The sequence below is a fragment of the Aquarana catesbeiana genome, linkage group LG10 (assembly GCF_042186555.1).
Source record: "Aquarana catesbeiana isolate 2022-GZ linkage group LG10, ASM4218655v1, whole genome shotgun sequence".
In the NCBI taxonomy this organism is placed as follows: domain Eukaryota; kingdom Metazoa; phylum Chordata; class Amphibia; order Anura; family Ranidae; genus Aquarana; species Aquarana catesbeiana.
Genome location: NC_133333.1, coordinates 160377767 through 160393938, shown reverse-complemented (window position 1 = coordinate 160393938; position 16172 = coordinate 160377767). Strand labels below are relative to the sequence as shown.

The window sequence follows — 16172 nt, the reverse complement described above, 5'->3', positions numbered from 1 at the left end:
ACCTTTCTGCTAGGTTGATGGCATGCAGTAGTGTGTATTGCTTGAATTTATTTGCTGGGTATGTGTTTTGCTTTCATCCATGTATACACCAGTTCAGTGTTTAATTCTCTGAAGACATTTTTAGTTGGTAGATTCATTTGGGTTTTGACAGGGTACAACTCTAATATAGTGTGACAAAATAAAACCTGTTACATGCTTCTTTGTCAACTATATAAACTACCTGACTTTATGCATAGTCTTAAGATAAGTGCAGGCTTAAAAGTGTAGTGGTGTGACCCTTTCAGTACATGCAAATAACTTGAAGCTGAAACCCAGGCAAATGACTAAATACACAAATGAAATCCATATATGGGGGGTGTTTTACCTGCCCAAAGGATTTTTATTTCTCTCTGGCCAGGTCTGAGATTTGCGTAGCTCTGAGCTGGTATTTTCCAATGCCCTGTACAGCAGAGCTCAAACTGGGAGATTGAGAAACCTCACTAGAAGCCAGACAGTTGTGCTACAGTGCACATATGCCAAACAAATAATTCTGATAGGAAGTAAGAGCAAAGTGGAGGAGAGACAGGTTCATCAGTCTGCTTTTTTTCCTATCCAGTCACAGGTCAGGGTAGGGGCAATACTTCTCGGGGCTTTTACTCATGGCCGTTTTAGTCTGGATCAGTCTGTCAGGTTTTTTTGTTTTTTTTTTCAGATCAATTCAGACTTGACCACAATGTATGATTATGAGCAGGGGGATGAAAATGGATAATCCCTTTAAAACCTGCCTATGTCCAGGTTTGTTCAGTTGTTCAGATCTGTGTCACAGTTTAGAAGGCTGTGGATGGTCTCACAGCCTTCTAAACTGTGACTTGTCCCAGGAGGCTGCGGGCAGGGAGAGGGCAGGGAGAATTTCCGCTCGATCATTTAGGCCCGTCAAAACTGGGTGCCCTCATGAATACAAATTCTATTGACAGGTTAAACAGCTTTTAGGTAAATATTTCTTCTGTGTTTACTTCTTAGCCTGGAGTTACACTTTCTGCTTTAACATCACAATTAATAAATGCTTAAAACTTTAGGTCTTATCAAACACCGGTCCGGGATGAAGAATCTGAGTCGCAGAGGAAAGCGCGGTCTCGGCTTATGAGGCAGTCAAGGCGATCTACTCAGGTAAAATATGCTTCTTTTTTTTTTTTTGTATTTTTCTTGTACAGGACAACAAGCATAATTTTGGATGATTGGACAAGCATAATCTTGTACAATTATGCTTTTTTTTTTTTAACCTTCCTGCTAGTGTTGCATAATCTAAGGCCCCTTGCTGGCTTCTATTGAAAGATTCCTACTCCCAAGTACTGAGCTTTGCACCACCCACACAGGCTAACGACACAGATTCTGTGTCGGTACCCTAGGCACACCAGTGGAACCATACCCAGACCCTGCTGCAGAGAGAAGACTCAGGCCAGCTTGTAACTTGCTTCAGAAACTGGACTCCTCCATAGCTTAAGTAGTGCCCCTGACCATTTTCTTTTATTGGGACCATGGGGCGGGGAGGGGGGGCACACAAGCTCAGGCACCCACATGGCTGGCCCTCACCTGAGTCTTTGCTTTGAACCCATGCAGCTGGATTGGGCTTGGGTGCCATCTTAGGCACAGGTTCCTGGGTTCCCTGCATCATGCAGCACAGGCTTAGCATTACTGTTGAACACCCAGAGCCTGATCGCATATTTTGAATAGCTGTGATCCCTGTCCACAGCACACCACAAGGACTTGTTCCCCTCACTGCATAGGGTATCGCAAGTGTAAGAGATGGGGGGCATAAGGGACTCTTCCAGACTGTGGGTCCCCTTCCCCTTTCTCAGTTTCCTCCCAAGCTCCCTTGAGTACACCCCCCCCCCCCCCCCCCCCTCGCTTTAGCAAGAATGACTTTCTGCCTCCATGGAGAATCTCAAGACCAAGGTTGCAGTTCTGTGGGGACCCTTGCAATCTGGTTCCTACATATGATCCAGAACCCAGGCTATATTCTTATGGACCCTTTGGTCCTGCATTGTTTAGAACACCTTCCCCCTGCCTTACAGTATTGTGTAGACAGTTTGGGAGATACTCTGCACCTGATTCCCAGGGTACCGCATAGCCATTCAAGTATTGGTCTGTGGCGTTGGCATGTCAAAAACACCTAGGTAGGATGATGCTACCTTGACTACTCCGTAAGATTGAGGTAGAGGGCATTTTTGTTGGTTCTCATGCCTCAAATTGATCCAGTAGAGCTTGGTTCTCTGACTTAACCCAGGTTTTTGGGGTCACTCTATATCTGCTCCCAGACCTTATGTCACAAGGGCTGGTTCCTCCATTCTGCTTTTTCGTTTCCAATTTTTATTGAGATTTTTAACAGTGTAAGAATCAACAGGTGCATTGGCATCCAATCGTGTACATAAATGCTGAACATGGTAAATCAATATATTTTCCATTAATTGCGCAACATGAAACCAGAAGTGTATACAATGAAAATATACCCTCTCATGCCCTATTCTGTCCCACGCCTCCAAATCGGGGGGGGGGTTGGGGGGGGGGGGGGGGTTGGTGGTGCTGCTGCGGTGTTATTAATGTTACACAACCCCTCCACTAGGGCAGGGAAGAGCTTTTAAAGTATGTAGCAGTACTACACAGGGTCAGAGGGCTTAATAAAGAGGGCAAATATAGAGCACAAAGAAAAGTGCACTCTTTCCTGTCCAAAGAAGCGTTAGTGTTATTGGGTATGTTTTATAGCAGAAAGTAAAAATTATTTTTTTTTTGTTTTTTTCAAAATTGTAGTTTTTTTTTGTTTATAGAGGGAAAAAAAAAACCACAGAGGTGATCAAATACCACCAAAACAAAGCTCTATTTGTGGGAAAAACGAACATAAATTTTATTTGGGTACAGCTTTGCATGACCGCGCAATTTGATTTCTCACTCCCTGGGGAAGGCTGTTGTGCAGGGGGTCGCTCATATAACTTCTCCTTGTCTCAGTTACCTCCACGTGAGTGTCAGAGCTGGCAGTTTTGTGTGCAGAACCATCCTTGGTGTTACAAAACACGGTTGTTTTGAGACTGATGCCACCTTTTTGCTCAAGGTGATCTATCCCTTCTGCTTTAGCCAGGACATCGTCCTACTGCCTTTCTTTGTTTGGCTCCTAAAATCCCAAGGAGGTTTTCTATCGTTTGGACGTGGTCCTTGCTGTACGAGTTTATATCTGTCACAGCCTCTTTCATGAAGTCTGATTGACTTTTGGGTCATCTTGGGGGTGCTTCCAGCAGATTTCCTGCTTCTTATGACCCTATCTCTAGGTGTATTAGGCAGGTTCTAGTTCAAGTCATTTCTCTGTGGATAAGTAAACTCCTTATCTCATTAAGGCGCATTACTAGATCCTGGGTCTTTTTACCTTCAGATTTTTAAACCTTCTTTCTGGTCCTTGGTTCACACCCTTGTGAATGATTACTAGGTGGATGTTCAGGCCTTTGCTAACACTTTAGCTTTAGTCACAAAGTGGTCCAGATTGCTGTGTTGTCCACCCCTTGTTTTTTTTTTTTTTTTTTTTTTTTTTTTTTTGTATAGTTGTTTTTATCCTAGTTGTCTAGGAAAACCAGGATTTTTGACCTGTGCTGCACTCCAAGGAAAGAATTTTACACACAAGTCACTTGACTCTCCCCTGTGGCCTTGTATTCTCCTATTGCATGCTTAAAATCTGAGGATTGTTGAAAATGGGAGGAGTTATATGGGGATCCTTAAAGCTCTGCATTACCAGTATCCAGCCACCTGGAGATGGGAGCCTTTAACCCAATTGTCTAGGACTATGCCGGTGTTCCTGCACTGTTCTTCCAAGAAACACATTTTACAGGCAAAAATCTGATTTTTTTTTTACTGCAAGCCCACTGAAGCTAGCTTTTAGATGTGGCTTATAGCTTGGATTTTTTTAGTGTACGATCATTGTCTTTCATTCTCATTGTAATTAATTTTCTTTTCAGGGTGTCACACTCACTGACCTCAAGGAAGCAGAAAAGACACAAGTGAAGTCGGCGGATTCTGCTCAGCCATCCAATCTAAAAGCTGGTGATGTTGGAGAGCGATTTGAAAAGGATCGGCTCCAAGAAAACATGGTCAGTGTATTAAAATTCCTCTACCACTTCTTTTTCACTGATTGTGGACTTTGTGTTCAGGGACACTGTACTATAAAAGAAATGTTTGGAATCGCTGTCAATTCATGCCATTTTAGAATTGTATTCCTCTACAGTCAAATGTAAAAAATGGTTTCACTGTAAGGTTCTCTGGTTTGTTGTATTTGACTACATTTTCTAAAGCTTTCTTAAAGTAGAGTTCCACCCAAAAGTGGAACTTCCACTTTAAGGCCTCCTCCCCGGCTCCTTTTTGTGAAACTGAGCGTTTGGGGAGGAGGGTCGGAGCAGATACCAGATTTTGTCAGGTACCTGTTCCCGCTGCCTTTCTGGTCACCTAGGCGATCAGAAGCGGAAGCTTTATCTCCCGAAGTCTTCTGGGACACATGACCAGTCACAGCGAATCACCGCTCTTGCATGCGCAGTGGGCATCCAACTGTAAAGCCGCTAGCTGTCACAGCCGGGTACCCATAGTAGAGATGCCGGGACCTCCGAGGGAGGACTCGGGGAGAACACAGCACGGGTGAGTGCACCGCTAGATCGTGGGGACAGGTGAGTGGCTGTTTATTCAAAGTCAGCAGCTGCACTTTTTGTAGCTGCTGACTTTTAATAAACAATAATATGACTGGATCTCCGTTTTAAGGAGTTTTGCTGCTCCTGATTGTAACAAGAAAATCTTTTATGTAGGCTGAATTTGAAACTAACATTTTTGTTTGCTATTCGAGAAGAAGCCATGTTCTAAAATATTTATCCCTGTCCTACCAAGGTGCAAGAGATCTGTGGGTAGATCAGTTGTGTCCCCTCCATCTGCCTCTTCAACCTTGGCAGTGTGTAATTGCAGATCCTCTGAATCCAACACCCATTAAGACCTTCGGTCCAGAAGCTAGAGTTCTGCTAATGCCCCCGACAGGCCTTCAGCATCAAAGTGTGTACCCACAACCGGTTGGGAATCGGAGTTATTGTGCCTCTGTGGCTTTTGGATGCTCATGACCTCCTTTGGCTTACAGACTACTTGGTGATGGCATCAATTTTAGCTTCCCTGCAGCTTGTTTTCTTGTGCTACTACTTGGACCTCCCTAGGTTTCCTGCTTTCTGGGACCCTTGTTTCTGTCTTAATAAGAACTTGGAAGTTATTCCCTACGTTTGTATTCCCTATCCTTCTCAGGAAAATTCTGTATCATTGGATAATGTGCATCTTCAGTATGCCTTCTCCCCAGAGGGGTATTCTGGACTGGTGAATTTGGACCAGTTGCCACTGCTTACTCCCCTAGCAGGGTCATGATCCCTCATTGTCTGTCAAAGTCACTGGTGGTAGTTGACAGCACTAGACCTTATTACTGCCCCAGTGCCTTTTTTGCTTGGTACTCCTATTGTGCAATCTCAGGAAACCTTCCTTGAGAAGGGTCAATTATTTCTGGACTCTAATAGCCAGAATCATCTTGAAGGGCCCAACTTTTGTATGTTTCCTCCAGTCAGAGTTTTACAGATATCTACTGTTGGTAACCAAGTCATCAACAAGCATGGCTGACCAGCTTATACCCTCGCTAAAGCAGTACTTCTGCTTCCTGTTTAAGGACTAGTGGGGAATTTAGGGGCTTGCTTTGTTTAAAGCTAGTTGTGCACCGATATGAAAATTCAGGATGCACTTAGATTCCCGAAATTGACGGCTTTTATAATATGTATATAATTTTATTTATTTGGGGTTATTCAGAGGCACTTTAAATGATGGCAGGTGTGTACTGACTCCTATTTAACATGAGTTTGAATGTGATTGCTTATTTCTGACCACAGCTACATTCCCAGTTATAAGAGGGTGTGCATAACCACATTATTTTAGTCTTCCTTCCCCCTAAAATTTCAGTTTGTTTTTCAATTGAGTTGTACAGTTTATAGGTCACATTGACCCTGGGTTCACCCTAGTGCGATGCGGGAACCAGCGCGATTCCAGCGTCTGTTCCCGCATCGCTCCTCTTCCGCAGGCAGTTCACATTGTGAACTAGCACAGGAATCGGATCGCATAGGTGAGAACACCCATGTGATCCGATTCTAGTGCGGGGAAAAACAAGTCCCTGCACTTTTCTATGCGAGTTCAGCCATACAAGTGTATGGCTGAACTCGCATTGCTCAGATCGCATGTGATCGGCAGCTGCGGTGCGGGTGCGACATGCGATCTCTGAGATCGAGCTATTTGAACCCAGGCTAAAGGTTGAACATTTTCTAAAATGATTTATCTTTGTCTCATGTTTTCACATCACAGAAACCTGACACTTTAACAAGGTTATGTAGACTTTTTATGTATCTATACATATATGCAACAATTGAGATGACCGCCCCTGTTTAGGGATGCAGATGCAGAAACTCTAACATATATAACAGATATAAAACATAAGAATCGTATAAAGAACAGACTGAATACAAAATAAAAATGGAAGCTAATTTTTAGAAAGAAGTTAGACATTTTTTCAGACATTTAGCAAAAATTTGAAATATTGTCTATTGGGGTCACCAGTAACAAACTTTTAATAATTTGCTTTTGTACTTTACGCTTAAAACATTTATATATATTCTGAGGAAAGCCTGCATAAGTCTGCTTTTCAGCTTATTGGGGACACCTAGTGGACATTTTAATTTAAGGAATCTAAGGCAGCCCCACACATTAATAATTTTTTTCCTCAACCACCTGGGTTGAAACGAGAAAATAAAAGATTAGATACCCCCCCCCCATCCACACTTTCAATGTGAAAGGGGGAATCCCTCCAGCTGTGCTATTGTGTTCCTACTGCGGGAAAACTTGGCTGCTATCAGAACACACTGATCAGTGCTGCCAACTATTGCCAGTGACACTGATCAATCGAGAAAAACTAGACAGGCTGGCAGTACACAAGTCAATCAGCAGATCGACTTATGTACAACCAGGGTGCCCATACAAGGATCAAAATTCAGCCAGTCCCTGCTGAACAGGTCGAATTTTGATCCTTGTATGGCTGGCTTAACTCGTATGATCTCATACAATATGAACAGAGTTAAAGTGGAGTTCCACCCATTTAAAAATCAGCAACTACAAAAAGTGTAGCTGCTGACTTTTAATAAAGAGACACTCGCCTGTCCCACAGTCCAGCGATGCGTCCTCCCTAAGCCTTGCTTCTCTCCCCCCCCCCCTCTGAGGCGTTGCATTGCAAGTGTGGGTGCCCGGCTGTGGGTCACGAGTACTTAAAGCGGAAGTTCAATTTTTGGGTGGAACTCCGCTTTAAAGGGTTAGTTTACCTTTACTGACTCTTGCCACAAGTCTCCCTATGCATTACCATGTCCCCAGCACATTATCATTCAGTGCTCAGTTTTGCAAAAGAATGCTTACTTTTTCAGCTGCTCGTTTTATTACTCTTTGTCCTGTCAGATAGGTTTTTCAACCTGACCCCTACTTTCAACTTCCACTCTCACCCCCCAAAATTCCATTTGACCATAAACTAGACTGGATTATTCTCCTATATGTTCTAAAGCATATTACATTGATCTTCAAACTGTTAAATGCATGCAGAAACCTTTTGTTTCTTGCGCTGTAAAATTTATACCTGGATGTGTTGATGGCTAATAAAAACCACAATGTTTTTAGAGGAGAGTATTTTATATAGTGGAAGGCATACTCCAGGTGCGGCCAGACCAGAGTCTTGTAGAGTGGGAGAATTATCTTTTTTCTCTGGAGTTAATCCCCTTTTTAATACATGCCATGATTCTTTTGGCGTTGCATGCCATTGCTTAGCCTGTCCTCACACTAGGACTAGGGCTGCAACTAAGCATTATTTTCATAGTAAATTTAGTTGGCCGATTGTTTTGATTAATCAGATGATAACCTTAAAAGTGTGGTGTATAATTTAGTTAATATGTAAAGTTAAAAAAATGGCAATTTATTCATAAATATCTCTATGCAGTGGTAAATAAAAATAACTATATGGTTAAGGAGCAAAATCTCTAATCCATCTTGAGAATAACAGAGAGAAGAGATATAAATGTATATACTATTAGAGGTTGAATCTGGTAAATATCAGACTCTGATCAAATTTTTTATTTAAAGAAAAAAAAATTAAAGTCTGTTTTTCTGGCAGAACTGTAATACACCGTATTTATCAGCTTATAACACGCACCCCAAGCTTAGGAGGGAAGTTTAAGGAAAAAAACGTACATCTTAAATGCCCAGCGACCGCCTGCTGCCTTGCCCAGCGACCCCCTGCAGCCTTGCCCAAAATTGCAGCATGTTTGGTTTTTAAATTTGCCGCCGCCGAGATATTCGGCTCCTCTCGCTGCCGACATAGAGCGAGCCGAGTGTACTCGGCTACTCGACTCCGCTCACAGTCACGCCTCCGTCCCGCCCCTTGGCCCAGCTCCTATGATGGACACAACACCGGTCCAATGGTGGGACGTAAAGGCTAGGAGGCGTGACTGCGAGCGGAGCTGAGTAGCCGAATACACAGTACACTAGGCTTGGTCAATGTCGGCGGTGCTCCTCTTGCCCACAGATAGCGGGAGATCGGCATATAACACGCACCCACGATTTTCCCCTGATTTTAAGGGGGGAAAAGTGCGTGTTATATGCCGATAAATACGGTAATATGTATGGCAGACTCCCTTGTCATAGGTTGGTGATAAAAGCTACCTGCGCTTGCTGTCACTTATGCCAGCCATACAAAAACAATGTCTTCCTTCAAAAAAAAAAATGTTAAGAAGGTTTGTTCGATATTCTAATCATTGGTGGGGTCAAGTCGATGTTTGAATTTTCCCATAACTGTGGGTGAAAACTAAAAAGCAGAATAGAAAACTTCTTGGTCAAATGAATTTTCATACAGTGTACAGTATAATATATAAAGCGCCCTTATAGCAAGGTGAAAAAAAAACTTCTGCCTTTTAGAACCACTAGAACCACTTCCTGCCCAGGACTATATGTCCCATGAGGCATTGCTCCTCAAACAAGTTCTCAGGCACTTAATGACATATATGGACAGTGTACTGAGCTGTATGTATGCTGCACTGTATTTCCTTATATGTTAACAAATAATGCATTCTGTATGCAGGCCAACTAATCGGCTGACCATTTAATCGATTATGAAAATAGTTGACAACTATTTTCATAATCGATTAGTTGTCGATTAATCGATTAGTTTCTGCCCCAGGTCCTTTTCCATCCTAGATTCCCCCCCAGAGGTTCTCCCCCTAGTGAGTAGAATGCAATTATGTTTTTGCCACCTAAATGCATTATTTTAGATTTTTCTACATTAAACCTCATTTGCCATGTGGTTGCCCACCCAATTGTTGGGCTCCTCTTGCAAGGTTTCCACCTCCTGTGGCAAAGCGATTGCCTAGCTTAACTTGGTATCGTCCGCAAATACTGAGATTGAGCTGTTTATCCCATCCTCCAGATCATTTATGAATAAATTAAATGGGATTGGTCCCAGGACAGAACCCTGGGGACCCCACTTTCCACATCGGACCATTCTGAGTACTCCCCATTTATCACTACCCTCTGAACTCGCCCCTGTAGCCAGTTTTCAATCCAAGTGCTCACCCTTTTGGTCCATGCCAACAGACCTTAGTTTGTAAACGTTTTTGGGGAACTGTATCGAATGCCTTTGCAAAATCCAGATACACCACGTCTACGGGTCTTCCTTTATCTAGATGGCAGCTCACCTCCTCATAGGTTAATAGATTGGTAAGAACAATTTTTCATGAATCCATGCTGATTACTGCTAACGATACAGTTTTCATTACTAAAATCTTGTATATAGTCCCTTATCCCCTCCAAGAGCTTGCATACTATTGATGTTAGGCTAACTGGTCTGTAGTTCCCAGGGATTCATCTTGTTCCTTCTTTTTTTAAATATTGGTACTACATTGGCTTTTCTTCAATCAGCTGGCACCATACCAGTCAGTAGACCGTTCGTAAAAAATTAAGAACAGTGGTCTGGCAATTACTTGACCGAGTTCCTTAAGGACCCTTGGGTGCAAGCCATCTAGTCCCTGTGACTTATTTATGTTACGTTTATCAAGTCTTCCTAATTCTATGCTCTGTTAGCCATGAGGGTGTGACGTGTCACGAGGAAACCCCCCCGTTTCCCTCGTGAAGTCTGAGGAGAATAATTCACTACCTTCACCATCTTTCCATCCTTTGTAACCAGGTTCCCTTCATCATTCTTTATGAGGCCAATATGATCTGTCCTCCCTTTTACCATTTATGTGCTTAAAGCATTTTTGGGGATTTTTTTTTTTTTTTACTCTCCTCTGCTATGTGCCTTTGTGTTCTATCTTGGCCTCCCTGATTGCACCCTTACGTTTCTTATTACATTCTGATGCTGATGATAACCCCTCAGCCTTGTATTTTTTGAAGGCCTTCTCCTTTGCTTTTCTATGCATTTTTACCTTGGAGTTAAGCCGACCAGAATATTTATTAGCTCTTTTAATTATATTAGCCATTGGGATGCACTGGCCAGTAGTCTTATTTAATATGCTCTTAAAGCACATCCGTTTTTTTCTCTGTGTTCTTTGTTCCTAGGATTTTATCCCGTTTAATATCTTCTAACAAGGAGCGTAGTTTATTAAAGTTGGCTCTTTTGAAATTCATTGTCCTTGTATTCCCCTTATGTTTTGTAATTGTGTGATTTATACTGAAACGAATTGACCTGCGGTCGCTGTTTCCTAGGTTGCCCCGTATTTCCACACCTGCGATCAGGGTCTGTATTGTTGATCAGTAGGTCTAGTAACGCATTGTTTCTTGTTGGTGCATCTACAATCTGACCCATGAAATTATCATGTAAGACATTTAGGAAATGGCGAGCCTTAGACTAATGCTCTGTTCCTTCAGCTCAGTCTGTCTGGATAGTTAACCACTTGCCGCCCGCCATATAGCAATAGGATGTGCGCAAAGTGGTTGTGTCATCCTGACCGGACGTCATCTGACATGATGAGGATAACAAGATGGTGCAAGCCGTGGGTGCATGTAGCGTGGTGACTGTGGGTGCTGTGTGTCAGTCTGACACACCGCAACACTGGTCTTGGTAAAGAGTCTCTGAAGGAGGCTCTTAACCATGTGATCAGCTGTGTCCAATCGCAGCTGATCACAATGTAAACAGGAAAAGCAGTGTCCACATGATGCCAGTCAGTGTCGATCAGCAAAGCCTGCCAGTGCCTCCATGTCAGTGCAGCTGCATTGGTGCCCGTCAGTGCAGGAGAAAACATACTTTTCTTTTTCATACATCATGTGACACAGTCTGGCTAATATTCATTACCTGCTGGATATACTTCATCATTAGGTGAATGGACACTGGTAGACCAAAGGTCTTCAGACATGAAGTGATCCCCTATATAACCCCTCCCATACAGAAAGTACTTTAGTTTTTTTTACCAGTGTCTGCAAGGTGGATGGCACGGTTTGTTTGAGCTCTCTGAGCTCCAGGTCTCCTATTCCCACAAACGGTTCCAAAATTGAATCAAGGGTTTGACAGATCGGATCCATTTGACACAGGCTTTTATGCTTAGATAAATGGTACCCGAGCCTTGCAAAGAAGACTTAAGATCCTGCGAGGTTTTGCCTGTAATGTGGCCTCTGGCCACTGGACCCTGCGGAGTGGAAATCCTGGACACTACAGCGCTAAGGCATTTCCTGTAGGGTGCTGTACAGGTCCAAGGGAATGGACCCTAAACATGAAAGGGTACCCAGTCCTTGAAGGTCCAAGTGACAGGAACCCGCCGTGAAGGGTGAAGTTTGGGCCCTTAGTTCCTAAGTGGCCCTGCTCCTGGATGGGTAAGTGAAACCCCCTTTATTTTATCATTGTGGGATGTCCCATTGATTGTAACAATCAGAAGATTTGCATTGTACACGAATACAGTCACCCTCACTCGCCGGGACCGCATGCATAGAACGTTCCCGTACACACCCAGCTTATTTAAGCTGTATATGCCAAGCCAGTGGTGCTTCCAGAAGGCAGCTGTGGGACACAGAACAGGCTCTGAACAGACACTTGCAGTGGTTCATTTCTTCTTACCAGGGTCACGTGAGTGAACAGGTGTTACTTGGCCAGCGAAAGGCGCTTAGCAGGATTGTTGCATAGGGGCTTGGTGAGCCCTAGTAAAGGGTCTCCCTTTTGAGGTGTTTTGACTACACCCAAGTACTCTTTGCTTGCGGCATTGAATGTCTTCCAAAAAGGAGTGGGACTAACACCACAGGGAAGGGCACACCTAGTTCCTGTTGAACCTAGTCGTATCCCTAGTATTGTATCCCCTGAAAGACCAGAGGCTCCCGGGCAATCTGGCAATCCCCCAATGTAAGGTTGAATATAGAACCTATAGAAGAGAGTAGTAGCAGAAAAGTGCAGAAAAAATACCACTAAACACATTTATTATGTGCAAAGTGTTGTATGACAAAGGATCAATCACCAAAAATAAAAAGTTTAAAGGGTAACTCCACTTTCGTGGGGGAAAAAAAAGGCAAATACAAAAAATAGTGTATACAATTGCTACACAAGTTATATTGTATTTGAATGTTTTTAAAAATTACTTTTTCCTTTTCAATCTGCAGCTCTTTAATATTTCTGAAACTGCAATTGTATTATGGCTACCTGGAGGTGTTCTGTACACAACGTGTATAGAACGCCCCCCAGAAACATAATTTCCTGCTTGTGTGATTTGCTCACCAATTTCCCCAGAAGTCTCTTCTTTCCTGACAGTGAAGTAACTTCACTTTCAAGGGAAAAAATGGCAAATTAAGTTTATACAACTGCTACAAAAGTTATATTGTATTTGAATGTTCTTAAAAGTTTAACTTTCCTTTTCAATCTGCAGCTCTGTAATTTTCTGCAAAATGCAATATGGCTACCTGGAACTGTTCTGTACACAGATGGTTTACAGAATGCCCCCCAAAAATTTAATTTCCTGCCTGTGTGATTGGCTTAGTGATTTTACCAGAAATCTGCACTAAGATGCAGGTCAGATTTTGAGCATTCCCTGCAACACAAATGTAATTTTTGGTGAGATACTCCCAATAGGAAATTGCATCTAAAGGAATGCAGGCCCAGTAGCTTTCCTCATTAGAACCCTGCTGGTGCACAGCTGATTGATAATTGACACCACTCCCCATAGACTAACTTTCCCACATGGATACAGACAAACACACACAGGAATTTCTTCAGAATAACAAGAGGTAGGAATCTGCAACAAAGGTTTGTTAAAATCTCTAATGTACATAGATCACCCAGAGGGGAATGTTTTTCTCAACAAAAGTGGAGTTACGCATTAAAGAATATAAGCGCATTTGCCATAGAGCAGTAGCAGAGTCATGTATCAATCCTACATAGCATGGATATTCCAAACGGCAGTCAATTTCCTGTGAAAGAGCAGAAAAAGCATAATGAGAAAGTAACAGAAGCGATGTTAATCTCCTTTAAACGCTTGTTCAAAAAAACAAAAATTCCTGATGGTTGTTGCAGGGATGCCTCCACACTTTTTGTAGAGGGGTCCATTACACTTTAGATCTCCCCCTAGTTGGAGATGCTGCAATTTTCCATACTGTCCTTTTTATTGCCCTGTTTAGGTCAATTATTCCTTCGAATACTCTTATGGTTTCACATCCATGGGGTCTTTTAGTGGCGTCCACCCCTCAATTGGATTGCTTTTTTGGGCATTCCACAAGTCTATGAATTTCCCAGTGTCCCTCAAAGGACTAAAAGAAAATACTATTTTCATGCTTGCTCTAAAATGTTTTTCTTAAGTCCATTGAGTGATACTTTGGGCCAAGACCTGATCATTATCATTTCTCTGATTAAGGCTCTGTCCTGGGACCAATTCTGTTTAATTTATTTATAAATTATATAGAGATGGGATAACTAGCTCGATCTCAGTGTTTGCTGACGACACTAAAATATGCAGGGCAATAACACAGCAGGACCTAACAAATTCACAAGAGGACCTGAATAAATTATTGGAATGGGCTACTGGCAAAGTTTAATGTTGCTAAATGTAAGGTAATGCACTAGGGGGATAAAAATATAAACACAAGTTGCTCTTTAGGGGGAGAACCCCTAAGGATTCCAGGATGGAGAAGGTTCAAGAGGTCCTAGTAGAAGACAGACTGAGAAATGGCATGCAGCGTCAAGCAGCGGCTACCCAAGCCAGCAGAATATTGGCATGCATTAAAAAAGGCATTTACTCCAAAGATAAAACAATTATTCTGCCACTTTATAAAACTGGTTCAGCCGCATCTGGAGTATTCCATCCAGTTCTGGTCACCAATCCTCAAAGGATGAGCTGGAGAGAGTCCAGAGAAAGGCAACTAAATTAATATGGGGACTGGTGGACCTCAATTATGAGGAACGACTACAAGCGCAAATTTTGTTCTCCCTGGAGAAGAGACGCTTGAGAGGAGATTTGATAAAGATATACAAATATCTCAACAGTGATCCCAGCGTAAGTATGAAACTTTTCAGTCCCAGGGAGTGTAAGAGGAGACGGGCCACACGATGAGACTGGAAGAGAAGTGGTTTAATCTTAAGCTGCATAGGGTTTTTTTCACTGCCAGGGGCGGTAAGGATGTGGAAATCTTCTACAATCGGTGTCGGCAGGAAGTATGGATAGTTTGGATAATTTTAAAAGACTCTAGGATGTGCATCTTAGCGCAAACAATATAGGGGGATATGAGAAATTATATTTCTTCTCACACACCCCTACACAGGTTTTACTGGATGGACTGTTGTCTTCAACTATACCCATTATGTAACTATGTATTATGAGCAAGGTTATAGATTGCTGGCTTTCAGTGCTGTGTTTCAGTTTGTATTCAACTCCTGTGGGCCAGCTATATCTACCCCCCATATGAATCCCTTTGTCCCTTGGACCTCAAAAAAGGGTTTATGCAATGACCTACAGTGGATATACAAAGTCTACACACCCCTATTGAAATGCCAGGTTTCTGTGGTGTAAAAAATTAGACAAAGATAAATCATTTCATAACTTTTTCCACCTTTTAATGTGACCTAGAAACTTACAACTCAATTGGAAAAACAAACTGAAATCTTTTAGGGGGGAGTAAAAATAAAAAACTAAAATAATGTGGTGTGCACAACACCCTCTTATAACTGAGAATGTAGCTGTGTTCAGAATTAAGCAATCACATTTAAACTCGTGTTAAATAGGAGTCAGTACACACCTGCCATAATTTACAGTGCCTCTGATTAACCCCAAATAAAGTTCAGCTGTTCTAGTAGCTCTTTCCTGACATTTTACAGCAAAAGCCATGGTCCGCAGAAAGCTTCCAAAGTATCAGAGGGGTCTCGTTGTTAAAAGGTATCAGAGTAAAAAACAATTTCCAAGGCATTAGATATACCATGGAACACAGTCATCAAGTGGAGAAAATATGGCACAGCAGTGACATTACCAAGAACTGGACGTCCTTCCAAAATGAAGACAAGAAAACTGGTCAGGGATGCTGCCAAGAAGCCTACAGCAACATTAAAGGAGCTACAGGAATATGTGGCAAGTACTGGCTGTGTGCTACATGTGACAAAAATCTCCCATATTCTTCATAGGTCTGGGTTATGGGGTAGAGTGGCAAGATGAAGAAAAACATGCAAAGCCCGGCTAAATTTTGCAAAAACACATCTGAAGTCTCCCAAAAGCATGTGGGAAAATGTCTGCTGAAACCACGGTTGAACTTTTTGGCCATAATTTTAAAATATATGTTTGGGGCAAAAGCACTGCACATCACCAAAAGAACACCATATCCACTGTGAAGCATGGTGGTGGCAGCATCATTTTTTGGGGCTGTTTTTCTTCAGCTGGAACAGGGGCCTTAGTCAAGGTAGAGGGAATTATGAACAGTTCCAAATACCAGTCAACGTTGGCACAAAATCTTCAGGCTTCTGTTAGAAAGCTGAACATGAAGAGGAACTTCATTTTTCAGCATGACAACAACCCAAAGCATATATCCAAATCAACAAAGGAATGGCTTCACCAGAAGAAGATTCAAGTTTTGGAATGGCCCAGACATAATTCCGATATAAAAATGTGTGGGGTGAT

At 42.4% G+C, this 16172-nt stretch overlaps 1 protein-coding gene across 2 annotated transcripts in view; it reads left to right on the top strand.

Moving 5' to 3' along the window:
- The window catches only part of PPP1R12C (protein phosphatase 1 regulatory subunit 12C), a 243257-nt gene that overhangs the window by 155230 nt on the left and 71855 nt on the right, over positions 1 to 16172 (top strand). For both annotated transcript variants that reach the window (XM_073602853.1, XM_073602852.1), the window contains 2 exons: positions 1056 to 1146; positions 3975 to 4106. In XM_073602853.1, coding sequence (XP_073458954.1) covers positions 1056 to 1146; positions 3975 to 4106 — 223 coding nt within the window. The remainder of the gene's footprint in view (positions 1 to 1055; positions 1147 to 3974; positions 4107 to 16172) is intronic.